The sequence below is a fragment of the Charadrius vociferus genome, unplaced genomic scaffold (assembly GCF_000708025.1).
Source record: "Charadrius vociferus isolate BGI_N301 unplaced genomic scaffold, ASM70802v2 scaffold115, whole genome shotgun sequence".
NCBI lineage: Eukaryota > Metazoa > Chordata > Aves > Charadriiformes > Charadriidae > Charadrius > Charadrius vociferus.
Window position 1 is genome coordinate 318,593 of NW_009648636.1, and position 16,155 is coordinate 334,747.

The following is a 16,155-nucleotide window of genomic DNA, read 5'->3' on the forward strand; positions in this document are numbered from 1 at the left end:
TTCCTTGGTGTATGTAATGCTCCAAAGATCCTGCCCCATCCCACGCCTGCACCTTTAGAAGACTTTCCCTCCCCTGAGGTCCAGTGTTGTGCCAACCTGGTAATGGCCAAATGATTCTGGGTCCTTATACTCACTGATGCTCGATTTGAAAATTCAGGTGCCCGGTGAACCAGTCGTTGAAAAAGGACTGCTCGATGTTGCAAGTGGCTGCCACCTGTGACGGCAAGAAAGCAGCTGTGAAGGTTAGTGAAGTCTCACCCTAAAATCAGAAGGAAGCTCGTCTGTGCCTGTGGCAGGGACCGGTGTGTGTCCCACTGCCCCACCGAGCTGTCAGTGCAGGAGACGGCCGTGCCCAGAGACCTGGTTGCAGCTTTAATCCCCCTTCAGGGCTTACTGGCAACTCCTCTGCCACTGACCGCGTCTCCACGGCTTTCACCGGTGGTAAAGGGGACAATATAAGGAGGTAGTTTGTGGACATTTGGTGACGAGTCACGTATCAGTGCAAGCGTAGACTCCTAAAGCTCAGCCTGTCCCGCCGAAGGTGGGATGGTTGACACCAGTACCAAGGTGGAAAAAGGGGGGAGGAAAAATGGATGGATGCAGAAATCCGGCTTTCCCCGTCCCACCTAGTTATTGCCCAGTTTGCCTTAAGTGCAAGGTCTGAATACGCCGCAAATATTTCTTAGCTGCTCTTGCTATTAATGATTGTAAAATGAGGTAGTCTTTCTTAAAATCCTCTTACGCTCTGGACTGGCTAAGCTGTGATTTCTACATGGTAACCATAGGAGATATACTCTCCTCACCCCCCCCCAAGACACAGCATAAAACCATGTCGGTGTCAAGGAGGCTTACCTCTTTCTCCCCGTCATACCCACATCGTCACTGTCTCTCCCTCCCACCCACTGTCTCTCTCTTATAATCCCCCTCCCCAAATCTCTCACTCCCAAAACCTCTCTCTGCCAACAAATTCCAGTTGCATAAAGTGCTTAAGCAAAAGCTTAAGGTGAACATCTGAACGCTCCCGTGACTGGAGTGAATCCGTTCACACGCTTCATTTACAACACATGCTTAGACGCATTCCGGAATAGTGCTTTTAGCACACGGGAGTGCTTTTCGCGCTTTATTTTTAATGTTTTAGCGCTTTTAGCACAGGGGAGAGAAACTGACTCTCAAACTTTAAAAGACCGCGTTCAAGGCTCCAATAGCAACTGCAAATACTAATTACACTTATTAACACATGGGATGGTTTCTTCTCTTGGCTCAGTTATACCAAATTCATATGGCCAGTGCCAAAGTGGATCTCATTATCCTCTAGGTCTGAAATAGGACTTGGACCACTGCAAATAAAAGGTGCCCTTTCAGCAGTGTGGATTTATTTGACCAGGCATTAAAAAGGTGTCAAAAGCAGCTGTTTTTCATTTCAGTCCTTATTGCTGAAATACAAGCTTTAGAAATATATTAAGCTCTCCCTTCAGCTTTGATTTTCATTGGGGCTCTTCTTTTTCTCATATGTATATGCCAACACCCACCACACAGGAAAGCCAAATCACGCTTCTTGCACCTCATACTGCCTCAGACCTGGAGGAACCTTTTGATTGACAAATTAGTTACAGAAGTTTGGCTTCCCATGTCTTGACTTGCCTTTGTACAAGGGCATGTGGTGATAGGATGAGGGGGAATGGGTTCAAACTGGAAGAGGGGAGATTTAGATGAGATATCAGGAAGAAATTGTTGCCTGTGAGGGCGGTGATCCCCTGGGGCAGGTTGCCCCAAGAAGCTGTGGCTGCCCCATCCCTGGAGGTGTTCAAGGCCAGGTTGGACGGGGCTTGGAGCAACCTGGGCTGGTGGGAGGTGTCCCTGCCCATGGCAGGGGGCTTGGAACAGCCGATCTTCAAGGTCCCTTCCAACCTAAACCATTCTATGATTCTATAACTCGGCGTTACTGGCTCTGGGGAGAACATCTTTATGGGAGGGGTCATGGACAGAGATCATATACCAGTACCTGGGGATAGTGGTAACCCATCTGCTCTTTGAGTAAATTTCTAATCCATTTGGGGGTGAGTCAGGGGTATTCTTTCCCTTCCCGGTTACCTGAGAGCTAAGCCAGTCTCTGTGCTTCTCCCGATCAATTTCCATTGGAATGTGATTCATCTGGGTGACCCACACAAACCAGTGACTCTCCAGAAACCTTCAAAAGCAAACAGGCAGAAAGCAAGACAATTGGCATCGGGTAAATCGAGTGGAGTTTATAGGGAGCAGCAGGAGACACCACCTGTGAGGAAGTCTTCTTCTGGGGCTCCCAGCTTCCCTTTGCCCTCTCGGTACCTTTACCCTAAGCCTCATCTCTGCCCTGGGCTGCGTGTCGCTTCGGAGCGGTTTGTTTACCGCTTATGGCGTATAACTGCATTTTTAGCACCTGTAAAATAGTCTACAGAAATGCACTTTCTTCTCTTTATTTACCCAAAGTATTTTCTCTATAATGAGACTTAGATGTGTGTTAAGGTGGCCGCCCAGAAGCATCCTTGTTCTCATCTTTGGGCTTGTTTTCGGAACGAGCAGATGATCGGAATTTGCAGTTTTGCCTTTCTTTTTCCACTTTTAGTACAATCAAAATACAGAAGTTTTGGAAGTAATGGGTCGGGTGTCATAAGTTTTTCAGCTTGATTTCAGACCGAAAAGGTTGGCTCGGTGCTTACACAAATGTATGTCTTTTGAATGTCCTTTTTTTCCTTAATCCAAATTGTTTTGGAACTACGAAAACTGAAGTCACGAACAGTGGCATTAAATTTTGTGGAGGCAAAAGTTCTAATATTGTGAAGGGTTTTGTACATCTGTTGCCTTTTCTTTTTACTTAAAAAATGAATTATTTTTTTTTGGAAAATGTTTTTCACCGTAATGAAATGTTTTCTTAAAACTAATGCTGACTGTGGGACTATGCCATCCTCTGGCATTAGCCAGTGTTCAGGCCACGCAGTCTTCCACACTGGGAGATGTGATGAGCTGTTCACTTACTGGGAAGCGTGTGCAGTGCTCATGAATTACCTTCCCAGTAATCTGGGAAGAGGGTGGCCTGAGGCACTCTGGAAGGGTCCAGCCTTGACCAAAGTGGAAAAAATGCATAAATGTGTTGGGAATGGGCAACACGTGAGAACAGGGAATGAGGAAAGGACGGAGAATCCTGGCTGGACCATCACAGGGGCAGGGGAAGATGTTGAGGACCAGAACCAGCTCTGCTGCGGGGAGGTAGAATGGGAAGATGATAAGAGGAAAGTGAAGCAGCGAGAACACCCAAGATAACACGTGATGAGGTCTATAACTGCAGAGAAACTAAATTGGGAAGGTCTGTGGGGCACAGCAGAGCTGAGACTTGGTTCGTCTGGCCCTGGAGGGAGGGGAGAGCAACGGGGATGCCCTTTATCTCCTACCTGACAAAAGTGAGGAGAGACAGGGATCCCAGCACGCCATAGAATGGGATGTATGTGATGAAGTAGCGCATGTAGTAGCTGATGGCCCAGGCTAGGTCCTAGGGGAAGAGAGAAGACATGAGGCATCACTTTGCCTATCTCCTATAACATGTTCTTGCTGGTAATGTCAGGGGTGCCGGGTAACTAATCCAGCGATCCCTGCCCACCCGCTCTCTGGCAGAGGTGACCGGTCTCCCTCCCTACTCAAGCATGATTCCTTACAAGCCAGCCGGACCCCATAAAGACGGAGGGAATGTGTCACTCACCGCCCAGAACCTGCGCCTGATCATGGTCGAGATGATTTGGATTTGGAAATACACAGGGATGAGCAGAGGCGGGAAGACTGCAAAGCAAAGGGAGATGTTTTGGCTGTCAGAGGGGTGGAAAGGCGCATGACAGGAGAGCGAGACAGCGGTTTAGGGCTGGTTCTAGGGAAGGTGTGCCGAGCGCTGGTGAGAGAGGTGAGGTACTGGTGATGGGGTGTGGTTGCCTTTCTGTGAAGAAAGGAGGCTCTGCTTCACACCCATCCACTTGACTTATCAAAGAGCGCTGACCGGCAACATGCATTTTTTCCATGGAGCCTCTCACGCAGGGATTATTTCCCAGTCTCGGTTGTTTGCCTTGCTTTACAGGACCCCGCTGGCCATGTTCAAGATTGGATATCATTGAGAATACACTGAACCGATTTTGGGACCTTCACAGGGGATGGTGGTCCTGAAGAAGGGATGGATGAGCTGGGACTTAAGGAGCTGCTCTGCTAACACCGTAGGGGCTGGAATGGTCAACTGGCATTTGGGGAAAAAGGAAGAGTGTGGGGCAGATACTCACTGAGGAAGAAGTACTCGTGCTGGTGGTTGTAAGGCAGGTACTTCAGCTTCTTCTTGCCATACTGCAGGACACAGAGGAGAAAGCTCAGGCTTGGATTATGACACTTACATGTAATAGAAGATTCTCTACAATACGTCTTTATTAATTAACTGGGGAGTTTTGTCTAAATTCCTACACCAGTAAAGGTTAAAAGTGTTTTGGTATGGTTAAATGTCTTGACTTCACAATTGTGTTAGGTATAAATTCCTTTTTAAAATCTTCTGGCTTGATTTTCAGGTAATGTCTTTTTCTTGAGAGCCTGATGGCATTTTAATACATTTCTCCACCTCCTACCATGCCTGTAGCCGTGCTCAGAGCCGTTATAATCTCCATCTTTACCAAGGGAAACGTGATAGGCATAAAGTCTGACCTTTGGTAAGTCACTACACGGGATGCCAGTGCAAGACAACGATCCTTGGGTAGTCCTCCACGCAAAGTGTCCCAACCATTGATCCTTTTTGACTTCTGCAGACGTCAGCCCGCAAGAACTCCTGCCATTAGCCAGGTCTTGTAAAAGCTTACTTTACCAACTGTGGGAAAACTAGTGTGGTCCTTAGCTGTCCCGCAGGTGTGCTTAAATCTGTAATGTTGTGTCACTAGTTTGACACGTAAGTGATGGGAAATAAGATGTTGTCACTGAGAGCTATTCTGCACTGATTCCTGTATTACTATGGTCCACCTACAGAGAGCAGACGCAAAGAAGTTTCTCCAAACACAGATTTGGACCTTGGGTTGTTGCATTTTTGCAGGTGCCCATTTCTTTTCAGTGAAAAGAACCTGGTCTCCTAACCTCATCTCCAGCATGAAATACCGAGAGCTATACAGAAGTGTCTTTTCTAAGCCCCAGTAGGGTTCACACAAGGAGCTAATGCACGGAGAATCTGGAGTGCTGTGACCTTCCCATTTTTGCTTCTGGCATAGCAACTTCCCAATGAAGGTAAGTCTTGTAGCAACAATAAATCAGCCACATCATTCACTCTGGTCTGAGCTCTGAAAGGTTGTGTGCTTATCATCATCTGGAAAAGGATTATATGTAAGTCTGAAAGAGCACTGGGATAGGCTGATGCTGGCCTAACATTTTGGATATTTTGTAGGAGGGAGATCCAGTTTTCCCTGTTGTCATAAATGTTTACATTCTTAGTTTTTCCTTTAAGTGGTAGAACCACGGTCTGCTTTTAAACCCCATTATCAGGCATTAGATTTTCCAATGGGTTCTACCCACAGATTTAAGAGCGTGATACTGATCTCCATCTTCTAGATAACGGCTTTTTTATATCCCAGGAGAAGGCTTTCGTTTTAGTCATATATAAGAGCCCTTCTGCCTCTCACAAAATTCTGTGTGTGCAAGACATTCTCTATACATGTCCATATGCCAGTACATGTGTCCCCTACACACACCCCTGTCTGGAGTGACTTTCTCAGTAGTATAAAAGTTGGCTGAGAAACCATTAACTTTTTAATGTTGTATTCCCCTGTGTTGTACCTGCTGCAGACTTTTCTTTCTTTGTTTTTGCCCTTCTGCCTCTCACATGTTCCATTGTAAAACAGACCAAGGATGGTACATGGTTTATGTTCTTTGCGTAGGTTTTTATACAATAGACGGTAAATATTTTGGCTCTAGAAGGACAGATGATTGAATTAAAATCCCTTAGCATTGCCTCTTTTGTCAGGTGCAGCGTGACAGTACATAGTTAATGTAAGAAAGTATTGCTCGTGCAAGCAACACCCCCTCAAACTGCATGGCAAAGGCTCCAGTGGAGAGGACCTTGTCCAGGTTGTCTGGAGCACAGCTGGGCTGACTAATATTGGAAGATATTTTCTGTGGAAATGGAAGGCCAGTTCTGAAATGTTCTTGATTAACTATTGCGGAACACCATATCGTTCCCTCATGTTGATGTTTCAAGCCATCAGGATGAAGTTGTCTTTAACAGCTTTCTACTTTCTTTCCAGTCCCATCTTCATTGCTTTTCCCAAGCTGTCCCAAAACACTTTTTCCTGTGGTCAATATAGGAAATGGATCGGGAATTATACAGTCAGCCTGGCTCTTCAACCCAAGGTTTGTGAGGGTGTGAGAGCCAAACTCCTCTCAGAGAACACAGAAGGATGAAATCCCTGGATGAGGCATTTCCTTTTTTAGCATTCCTGGGAGTCTCGACTGTGTGAGTCATTACCTACCAACGCTAGCCAACTCCTGGTACTGCACAAGTGTTCTTGCTGAAGCCCTTTAGGACAATGGTTTTCCATGTTTTAGCCACTTTGCCTTACCTCAACAGGCTGTGTATCTCCAAGGACAAAAATATGCAGCATGTTCACATCTGGGTCCTTCTTGAATATGTTGGGTTTGGCGTGGTGTTGGAAGTGACGATGGTTCCACCAGTTTGCAGAGGCACCCTGGGCAGATACAAGAACAAGGAGTTCATCCATGGGAAACTGCTCTAATGGTAGGATTACCCATTCATTTACATAAACTAAAACACTGCAACTCTGATTATGGCCAAACTATTGTTTGCTTTTGAAATAGCAATAAGATCATCAAGTCCAACCATTAAACTAACCTGATGCTACCAAGTCCACCACTAAACCTCCTTGCTGCCTTACTGATTATTTATACTGGTTTCCCTCTGTTGCCCATGCCTGTGAGGAACCAGACAAGACAAAGTGGGTTTGGGAGAATGGGCAAAGCTGCGTCCCACCCCCTATAAGTTCCTACTATGGGTGGATGCTGAAATGCCCGGTCTGCACTGGACCTTGCCCAGGATAGAAGTTCTGAAGGCATCTTGAATGGATGGGATGTAGCAGGATGGGACACTTGAAAAATACTATACCTAGTGTGCGAAGGAGGTGGAGGGCATGGCAAAAATATGATGTTAAAATAGGGCTTTATGCAACTTAATAAGCTTTGTCCTCAGCTGCTCTAAATTGGCGCAGTTCCACTTAAAGCTTGTGGAACTACCGTGTTCTCTAACAGCTATGGGTGCGCTCTCTTATCTCTTCTGCACAACAGCTCCATGTGCAATGGTCACTAATTTCTCCTCTGTGTGTCTCCTCACTGTGGAAAGGCATAGAGCTGCATTTTCCTACTTTGACGTGGTCAAAGTGACTTTAGTTGTTTCCACAGTGCCCTGAGTCCATAATGTCCTTTACCTTCAGGTGTCCAATGACAAACTTGTGGACGATGTGGTTCCAGAAAGACTTCTTAAAGACAGAGAGGTGTCCAAAATCATGTTGCAGCCACCCTGCCTGGGCCTGGGATGAAGGGAAATCGAGTAGTTAGGAAGCGTCTTGAAATTAGAGTTAAGCACAAAAGGAAATGGAGATTGAAGGCAAGTTGTGAGTGTGAGGGAATTAATTGAAGTGAGATGATCTCTGTTTTCGTTCTGGAGGGGAACATAGAATGGTAGAATCATTCAGGTTGGAAAAGACCCTTAAGGTCATCAAGTCCAATCATAAACCTAACACTACCGAATCCACCAACATGTGGAAGGAAAGGCCAAAGAGGTGAGAAAAATGTGTGAGCTGCAATCGGCTGTGGGTAGGGGTGGCCAGAAGTGGCAGGTATGTCGTGAATATTTTTCACCGGTGTGAATGTTTTGCACTGGTAATTAATCTAATAGAAGTTCAGTGCACACTGGCCTTCCCCTGAGTGATTTGTGTAGCCATTGCGCTCTGTGCCTACTACCTCTCACCTGGGAAGTTGTAAGGATGCAGGCGAGGATGAGAGTTGTGATCCAGCCAGTACCGAAGTATGAAACCATTAACCAAGCCAAAACTTCCATTGCAATTATATGGCCCAAGTAAAGACAGAAGAACAAAGGATCTGCTCTGAACAAGTTCATGTCCTCTGCTGTCTTCCTCAGGGTCCGGAAATCCTCCACCAGCTGGGACTGCAAAACAGACACACAAGACTGTCTGAATGTGCCCGAGGAAGGAAAACCAAGTTCCATACTAAGGACCTCGGCTCTTTCTTGCATTGGTTGGCTCCTCCAGAAGTAAGGAAGGACCTGCCTCCGTGTTTGCACTGCACTTTAGCTTTTCATAGTACTTTCCTATGAATAAACATCCTGGCTGGTCTGAGCCCACGTCCTGACCTTTTGTACCTTGAGCGAGGAGAGTAATTCAAGCCTGCTGCTGGGAACCACGCTCCGTTGAGAGTTCCATCAGCTGATGACTCTCGTCTGAATGAGCTTTACAAGCATTAAAGAGGCAGGTGGAGAAGGAGAGCGTTCAGTCCTACTCCTTATGCATAATTCCAGAGCTCTGATGATGAGCACCCAATATCCGAGCACCTGTCGCCTATTTAATATGTGGGTCAGCTACCGTGCAATCATTCATGAAGAGCATCACCGGGTTAATGCGGGTTAGCATCGTCTCTTCTATTGTGAGTGATACAGATCTATCATAATCATGGCCAGTCACAAACAAGGGGACAGGATTGAGTTTCGTGGCAAGAGCCAGTCACGCCGTGCACTGTGCCTGAATAATGGATGAACGGACCGTCTGGGAGGGATACAGAGCTGCCCTGAGGATGCCGAGTGGGTGGAAAAGGTACTTGCTGGGTTGCTGTGCCTTAAAAACAGCCCCCCGAATGGGCCTACTGGTTCACCTCACCCGTAGGTGCCTACTGCTCATGCCACAAACGTGGCTGCTCTCCAGAGCTTTGCCAGTACCGGGGTTCAGCGGGATGAGCCAGTTTGGGTCTCAAAGAGGTATTTCCCCGGGAATTGATCTGTCAAAGGGTGCTGTGGAGCAAACAGTGAAAGAGATTCAAGTCTTGTTGAGGTGGTGAGCAACTTGTTTGGAAGTCTTTTTGGACTTCTTTGCCTTCTCCTCTCCTTCCCCCAGAACAGGCAAGCAGTGACATGTGTTTGAGAGCCTGGTCACCGGAGAAGAAGTAGGAGAAGGCACAGCAGTCACAAGAGCTGGTACACATTTCCCAGTCCGCATGGTCCCAGTTCCCATTTCCCTTCAGGGTGGGATCAGTCCAGCCTGGGCACCTGGGATGGGCTGCTAGAAATGGGATGTGGTTACCATAGTTAGAGCTGTCGGTGGCTCTGTGGGAAAGGAAAGGCTCGTACGGCCAGTCTGAACGTGTCACCTCCCTCCAACATGCATTTTGTTCTATACTGGTATGTGCACATGGCTGTATGGAGGTGGTCAGAGACTGAGTATTCTCCCTCTCTGGAGCTGCCTGTAGTGAAGAGACCTTTCTAATCTGCCCGCCTCTAACCTGGAGGACATCCCGAGAGGAAAGAACGGGTGGAACGTACCCGTCATAAACCCCTCAGCTCAGAAACAAATACTCACGTTTTTATCTCGGTCCTGGCTGGGTTCCCCTGGAGCGAGCTCTCCAATAAGTAATGGCTTGAGAAACTTTTGCACCAAGGTGGGATTGATATGGAAGGCCTGGAATGCATCCTGGAGTGGAAATATGAGATTCAGGAGTAAGTTGTTGCTTTCTACTCATTGTGTCATTCCTGTCCATCTCCAGCACTGTCCTTCTCTGCAGTTGTCCCCCCCCCCCCGTTACTGTGAAAGAGGGGTACGAGACTGACTTCCACCTCTGTGATCACTGTTCAGAGCAATACTTCTACCGGAGGCTGATGAATTTGCGCATCTAGTAGGAAACGAACAGTGAGATCTGGGATGCTATCTAGACATATGGTGAAAGGCACCTCAAGAAATTTTTTTTTCTAAGCAACTAAATACCTAAATCCTGTTAATTCGCTTAGAAGGTAGGCAGAGAGGAATTTGTGCAAATCCCCACCAGGATATAAATATCCTTTGAAAGTCTGCTGCCTGGAGGCAATTCAAGAGAGGGGGTGACTGTGGTGACTGAACCTGGACATGACTGCAGATACAAAAATTATTACTGGATGTTTTGGCCAGCTGGGGACAGCTTTCTCACATATTTTCAAGACTTCTTCTAATATGGAAGGACAATGCCTTGTTCGTAGAGTCTTTTTTGATCCTGGCATGCATGAATTCGCCTGGCTCTTCTTTTTCTGTACTCCCTTCCACATGTTTTTGTCTACCTATGTCCTACAGATGCCTGATGGGAGCACATATCTGATGCCTCTGCTGCTAGGAGTGAGGTCTTGCACACCCTTCCTTTCACATGGCATGGCTTGAATTTTAACCCCAAAGACAGTGGCAGGGTCAGAAAGGTGACCAAGATGAGAAACCCTTCCTCTGTCCTTGCCCTTTTCTCCCTGCACAGAACCGGAGTTAACTCTAGAAATCCACCTAAGAAAGCTGTAACGACGTAGTTCCATGAAGCGCTAAGACAGGTACAGGAAAAAAGGTCAAAAATAGAAGTCAGGAATACCACGCTTCAGCCTTTCCACCTTTGTCCCGTTGCCTAACAATAGTAGGCACCAAGTAAAATCTCACTTCTGGCTCTAAACAGAAAGGGCAGGCTGGAAAGTGGTCACTGTGTCCAGCTGACCCTCCTGGGAGCTGACCTCCATCAGAAGTCTAGTTCCCGTGTTCGAAAATACTGGCCAACAACTTTGGTCCCAAAGTCCACCGAAATCGATAGAAACTTTCACCTGATTCCAAGACTTTGGATTGAGCTTCAAAACGATGCTCTGACCGCAGAAGTTTTGCTGGGGGCAACGCAGAAGGAGGGAGAGTGGAAGATGCTCTAAGGCATTCAACTCGAAGTTACAGAAATTATATACGAGAAGTGAGAGATGCAGCGTTGGTGGGAGGGGGAGAGAAGAGCTAGCTACAGGTGCGGGAGAGAAATAAAACTCTGCAGAGTGATTTAAAGATTATAGAAGCCATAAAATGCCAGAGGCTATGGGGGAAGAAGTAAGGATGGGGGGAGAAAAAGGGTCAGTTCAATGGGCCGGGCAAACCGAAACGCCATAAACGAAACTGAAGTGAACTTTTGTAAAGCACCACAATTTCCCAGTTCCTCTCAGCTCGGGTCTCATGCCAGCGTCGAGGTGCCCAAACTATCCCCTTTTGTAACCAATTTCAGAGACAAAGTGATCCCTTGCTACCACGGGGGGAAGTTCGGATCAATTTGTCCAGGTCCGCTCACGAAGACTGCATCACTGGCTAAACTTGTCCCAGCGGGTGTGAGACCAGTGCTTTTTGACTGCACATCAGGGTAGCCACCGGTCTTACTTTATTGGTGCCAAAATGAAGGTAAAACTCTAGAGCAAAGCTGCCCTGGGCTGCAGACGGTTTGGAGTTCCCCATGCAAAGAAGTACTTTTCCTGAATCATCGGGTTCCTTCTCTACTTTGAGGAATTTGATTTGCTTTACCGTAACTTCTGAACACTTCGCCCTCTCTGGTGTTACCCCCACAGCCCATCTGAGGTTAAAAAATACAGTCCTGTCCCTCCTACAGACAGGGAGGGAGGCACTAAAGGACCGACTTGCCCAAGGTTACAGTGGAGGGCTGTAGCAGAACTGGTAGCCTTAAGCCCTTTTTTACCAGTGCTCCAGTTACTGTAGCGTTTTTCCACTCTTGGACCCAGGAACGCGTCACCAAAATGTCGGGTCCGGTTGCTGGTTTCCTTCCCTGGTAAAATTTTTAGATGATGTGGAAGCGGAGGGAAGAGCAGAACAAGTGGGGAAGTGAATCGCTGTGCCTGCCACAAGGTTTTGTAATTTGGGGGAAGAAGGAGAAAGAGGGAGAGGGTGAACTCATAGGAAGCGTTAAAGAATGTTGACTCAATGTTATTTAAATTGATGGCGGAAAAAAAAGTTTTTGCAGGTCTGACCGGGTACCGCCTGATCACCGTGCTGGAGATCTCGCTGCTTTGTGGTGTGTTAATTGGGGAGTGACCCAGACCAGCAGCTTCTGCCTGACCACCTAGAAGGTATTTTTGTCTACCTGGGGCTTTGCCCGCCAGTAGCCTGTCTGTCCTCTAAACATGCTTATAAATGCTCTGTCAGGACTCTTCCCGGGGGAGTTCTCCTCTGCCTCTGAACTCCGTAGCCTCACTTCTTTCTGGGTGGGATGAAAAGGAAAGGTTGGAACCAGTCAGAAATGCAATCGTGCACGTCAAAACAGAGCTGTCACTCAAAACCACACTACCTATCCGCCACTTCAGAGCTATCGCAAGCCTATGCCGTGAAGGAAATGCTGGCAGTAGGAATGTTTTACCTTCGCTGAGAAGTATTACACCTATACATCATCAGTGTATGTAGAGAACGGGGTTTTTCAGTATAACCCCCAAGCAGAAGAGAGAATAACATCTCCTGAATACTCTTACCATCGTCAGACAGAAAGCTACAGTGACGGAAGCATTGCTTTTTTATTAGCTATATCTCATGCATCTCCTTTACTAATAGGTCCCGAATGTGAGAATCTGCCTGAATTTTGGAATTGTCTTCAGTTTCGTACTACAGGGGATGAAAAGCAAGAGGCAGAAGACAGTCTCTGGGAAGCGCCATGTGATGTTTGCACCTGACCTCCCAACTTTGTGGTCTACTGGCCAAATAAGCTGAAGTGTCCTACGGAAAGTGGGCGAGTGGGAATTATTGCAGCTGCTTTTGGTGGAAAAAAGGCTTTGTATTATTGAGGTATGGACTGTACCTGAACATTTGGTGTGCTTAGTGCAGTCAGTACAAGGATGTTCTTTCACATCCTTGAACATCTCTGAAACAGAGCGAGTGCAAGGCTCATTTTCTGAAGGCAACTGTGCACGATGTGATACCAGAACAGGTTGTCCCAGATGAGGATGCTGTCTCAGCATGTTAAAATATGGCCTAAAATGAATGAATGCTCAGTGTTGTTAGTATCTGGAGGGGAAGCTGATGCGTAAGCTATCCTGGGCACTCCTAACCTGACTGGCATGAGCTGAGTGTGCCGAACATAACAGCAGCTGTGGAAGCTTCTCAGCCGTCTTGTGGGCATCCTGAGATGAATTAGCCCACCCAACACCAAGCAGGGTATCTTTACAGCAGCCCGGCATAGATGTGGAGTTCGGTGAATGTGTCAGTGGGCAGCTTGTGGTGGATGGATACACGTTTTCCTCTAGAGGATTGGTTCAAGGTAAAGGGACAAGATGCTGAGGTTCCTTTGGTGCATGTTTGCTGGGCTGGAGGTCCTAACTACACGCAGTGCTAAGGAGAACCCGAGAAAGACAGAAGCCATGCACAAACTAGGAATGCAAACACTTTAAACTGAATTTTTATCATTGTCTCTTCCTCCTCCTAAACTCTTCCAGTTGCGGTATCTTGCAACACAGAATGAAAGTTGTTAGCTAAGCCTTGACAGGGTCAAGGCCACGGCTTTCTCGCCCTGAATGAGAGAGAGATTTTTTGGCAGCAAGCTGTTACTCACTGCAGGGAAGCTGGAAACCAGCTGCTAATTCTGATTTAGTGCTCAGAGTGATGATGAACAATTTCAAAGCGTTCTTAAGACCATGCCTTCTTCCCCGCGTACGCTGGGGAGGTGGATGGAGGACCAGCAGTAGCAGGATCACAAACCTGTGTTTCAGTCTCCATCGTAAGGATTCGAGACAAACGCAATAGCAGATGCTTTTTGGTTCCTAGTGGAGATCGTGGAGTTAAATTCTTGGGGATAGGAGTGAAAAATCCTCGGGATTCAACAAGCCTGCTTTAAGCAGCTGAAAGTAAAACCTGACCCATCTTTTCGAGGGAGAAAGCTGTTCATTCAGAGGATTTACTGGGAGGGGACAGGAAGGCCAAAACGCATCTCAGTGCTTCAAGGAAAAGAATGGAAAATAACCACAGACCACAGGCAAAGGGAGGCTGAGGGAAAGGAAAGCGTTAGCGAGCCTTGCCAATTAATTCTGCCACACACGGAACCTCCCTCCCTCCTCGCTAAGGTGTTGAGAGCCGTGGGAGACGAACAGTTAATATTACAGCTTGGTCTCTCCTGCAGCTCACCTGGCACGGATTCCACGTATTTGGATTCCAGGTATTCGGGAAAAGCTCTGAGGCAGTTTAAATTTTATAAACTATGGGCTAATGCCCTGGGGAGAGAACATGCTCTCTGGATGCACTTCTGAAGAAGGTGGCTTCGGGGGGCGGGAAACTGCAGACAACAATCTCCTAGGCAATTTGTTCCTTTTTCAAGGTTTTTGTTTGGTTGGTATTTTTGGTTTGGGGTTTTTTGGGGTTGTTTTTGTTTGATTGTTTTTAAGTTGCTGAAACATGAGAGGTAGCTGAACCCAGCTATGAAGTGCAGGAGCAGCTGTAGCAGCAGCAAATGGTTTTCTTTTTTCTTGTTTTTTTTTTTCTGTAGAAACCTGTAACTAAATTCCCTAGAGAATTCTCTCCCGGGAAAAAAAAAAAAGCTAAAAAGCTCCTTGTTTTAAAGCCTCAAGCTCACCGTCCTCACAGAAGGTACTTTGAAGCACAGACTGGCCCCTCGTTAACCCTTTCTTGTGCTCGGCCGCTGTGACTGCATGTCACAAACCACGAACTGGAGAGGGGAAGACTTGGGACACGTTGCTCGTGAATTCAGAGCTCCTGCCCCCCTCCCAAACAAGAGACAAAGACAAAACAGGACTTAAGTGGAGCCTGGCAATCTCTACCAACCAATTTGCCAGAGGCTGCTAATTGCCACGGCTCAACGGAGTTGATTGCCAAGGAGTTGCGTCCATTTCATAGAATCATAGAATGGTTTAGGTTGGAAGGGACCTTGAAGATCATCAAGTTCCACCCCCCCTGCCCTGGGCAGAGACACCTCCCACCAGCCCAGGTTGCTCCAAGCCCTGTCCAACCTGGCCTTGAACACCTCCAGGGATGGGGCAGCCACAGCTTCTCGGGGCAACCTGCGCCAGGGGCTCACCACCCTCACAGGGAAAAATTTCTTCCTGATATCTCAGCTAAAGCTCCCCTCTTCCAGTTTGAACCCATTCCCCCTCATCCCATCACTCCATGCCCTTGTAAAGAGTCCCTCCCCAGCTCTCCTGGAGCCCCTTTAGGGACTGGAAGAGGCTCTAAGGTCTCCCCGGAGCCTTCTCTTCTCCAGGCTGAACCCCCCCAACTCTCCCAGCCTGTCCTCCCAGCAGAGGGGCTCCAGCCCTCCCAGCATCTCCGGGGCCTCCTCTGGCCCTGCTCCAACAGGTCCACGTCTTTCCTATGTTGGGGTCTCCAGAGCTGGACGCAGTACTCCAGGTGGGGTCTCATACTTTGGATCAACCTTTTTTCCTGCTCCTAAAAGCAGGGGAAGGAGAGCAGATATAGGGGGGTGGGGAAAGAGCTGTACAAGAGCTGTCTCACTTCTCAGCCAGCACCGGGAAGGCAGGGGACCTGTCTGAGGTCGCCGGTGAGAGGTGGGTGACAGCCGCGTGGGTGTCCGTGTGTGGGTCCTTACCGTGGCATCTTCGCCGGCGTAGTGGCTGATCACTCGTTGACCCCCCGGGTGTCTGTTTGCCCACTTGGTGACATTGTACACCTTGCGCTCGATCACCAGCCACTTGTCCGTCCTCAGGTTGTGCTTCTGGATCTCCTCCCAGGTGTAGAACCGGATTTGCTCCTCCGGCTCCCCTCCTTGCTCGCCCCCTTTCCCCATGGGGCCACTCGCTGCTTTGTCTTCTCGCCCACAGGCGGAGGGGTGACGGGGAGGGGGGGGGAGCCTGTCCCTTCGCTTCTTAGGGATGTGCCGGAGGGGAAAAGCTTTTCTTGCGGGATTTAACTCAGCTGATCCCCTCTCCTCTCCCTTTTCCCTTCGCTCATGTCCTCCCTTCTCTTTGTCTGCCCTCGCAATCCCTCCGCTCCCTCCCTTGCTCGGAAGTGCCCCCTAGGCTGGTTTTCCCCGTACTGATGCACTTTCTCCTCGCACATAGCCCTGGTTTGTGGGAAGCTCGGCCCCTTCCACCCCCCCGCATCC

At 48.0% G+C, this 16,155-nt stretch overlaps 1 protein-coding gene across 1 annotated transcript in view; it reads right to left on the minus strand.

Annotated features, from left to right (window-relative positions):
- FADS2 (fatty acid desaturase 2) overlaps window positions 1-16,029 on the minus strand; it is an 18,658-nt gene extending 2,629 nt beyond the window's left edge. The window contains exons 1-11 of the mRNA XM_009886237.1: window positions 15,943-16,029; window positions 15,640-15,901; window positions 9,636-9,746; window positions 8,018-8,215; window positions 7,476-7,577; window positions 6,597-6,722; window positions 4,293-4,353; window positions 3,731-3,807; window positions 3,426-3,523; window positions 2,092-2,188; window positions 135-214 (exon numbers count right to left, since the gene is read on the minus strand). Of these exons, the coding sequence (XP_009884539.1) occupies window positions 135-214; window positions 2,092-2,188; window positions 3,426-3,523; window positions 3,731-3,807; window positions 4,293-4,353; window positions 6,597-6,722; window positions 7,476-7,577; window positions 8,018-8,215; window positions 9,636-9,746; window positions 15,640-15,837 (1,148 nt within the window). The 5' untranslated portion in view covers window positions 15,838-15,901; window positions 15,943-16,029. The remainder of the gene's footprint in view (window positions 1-134; window positions 215-2,091; window positions 2,189-3,425; window positions 3,524-3,730; window positions 3,808-4,292; window positions 4,354-6,596; window positions 6,723-7,475; window positions 7,578-8,017; window positions 8,216-9,635; window positions 9,747-15,639; window positions 15,902-15,942) is intronic.
- Between the last annotated feature and the right edge of the window lie 126 nt (window positions 16,030-16,155).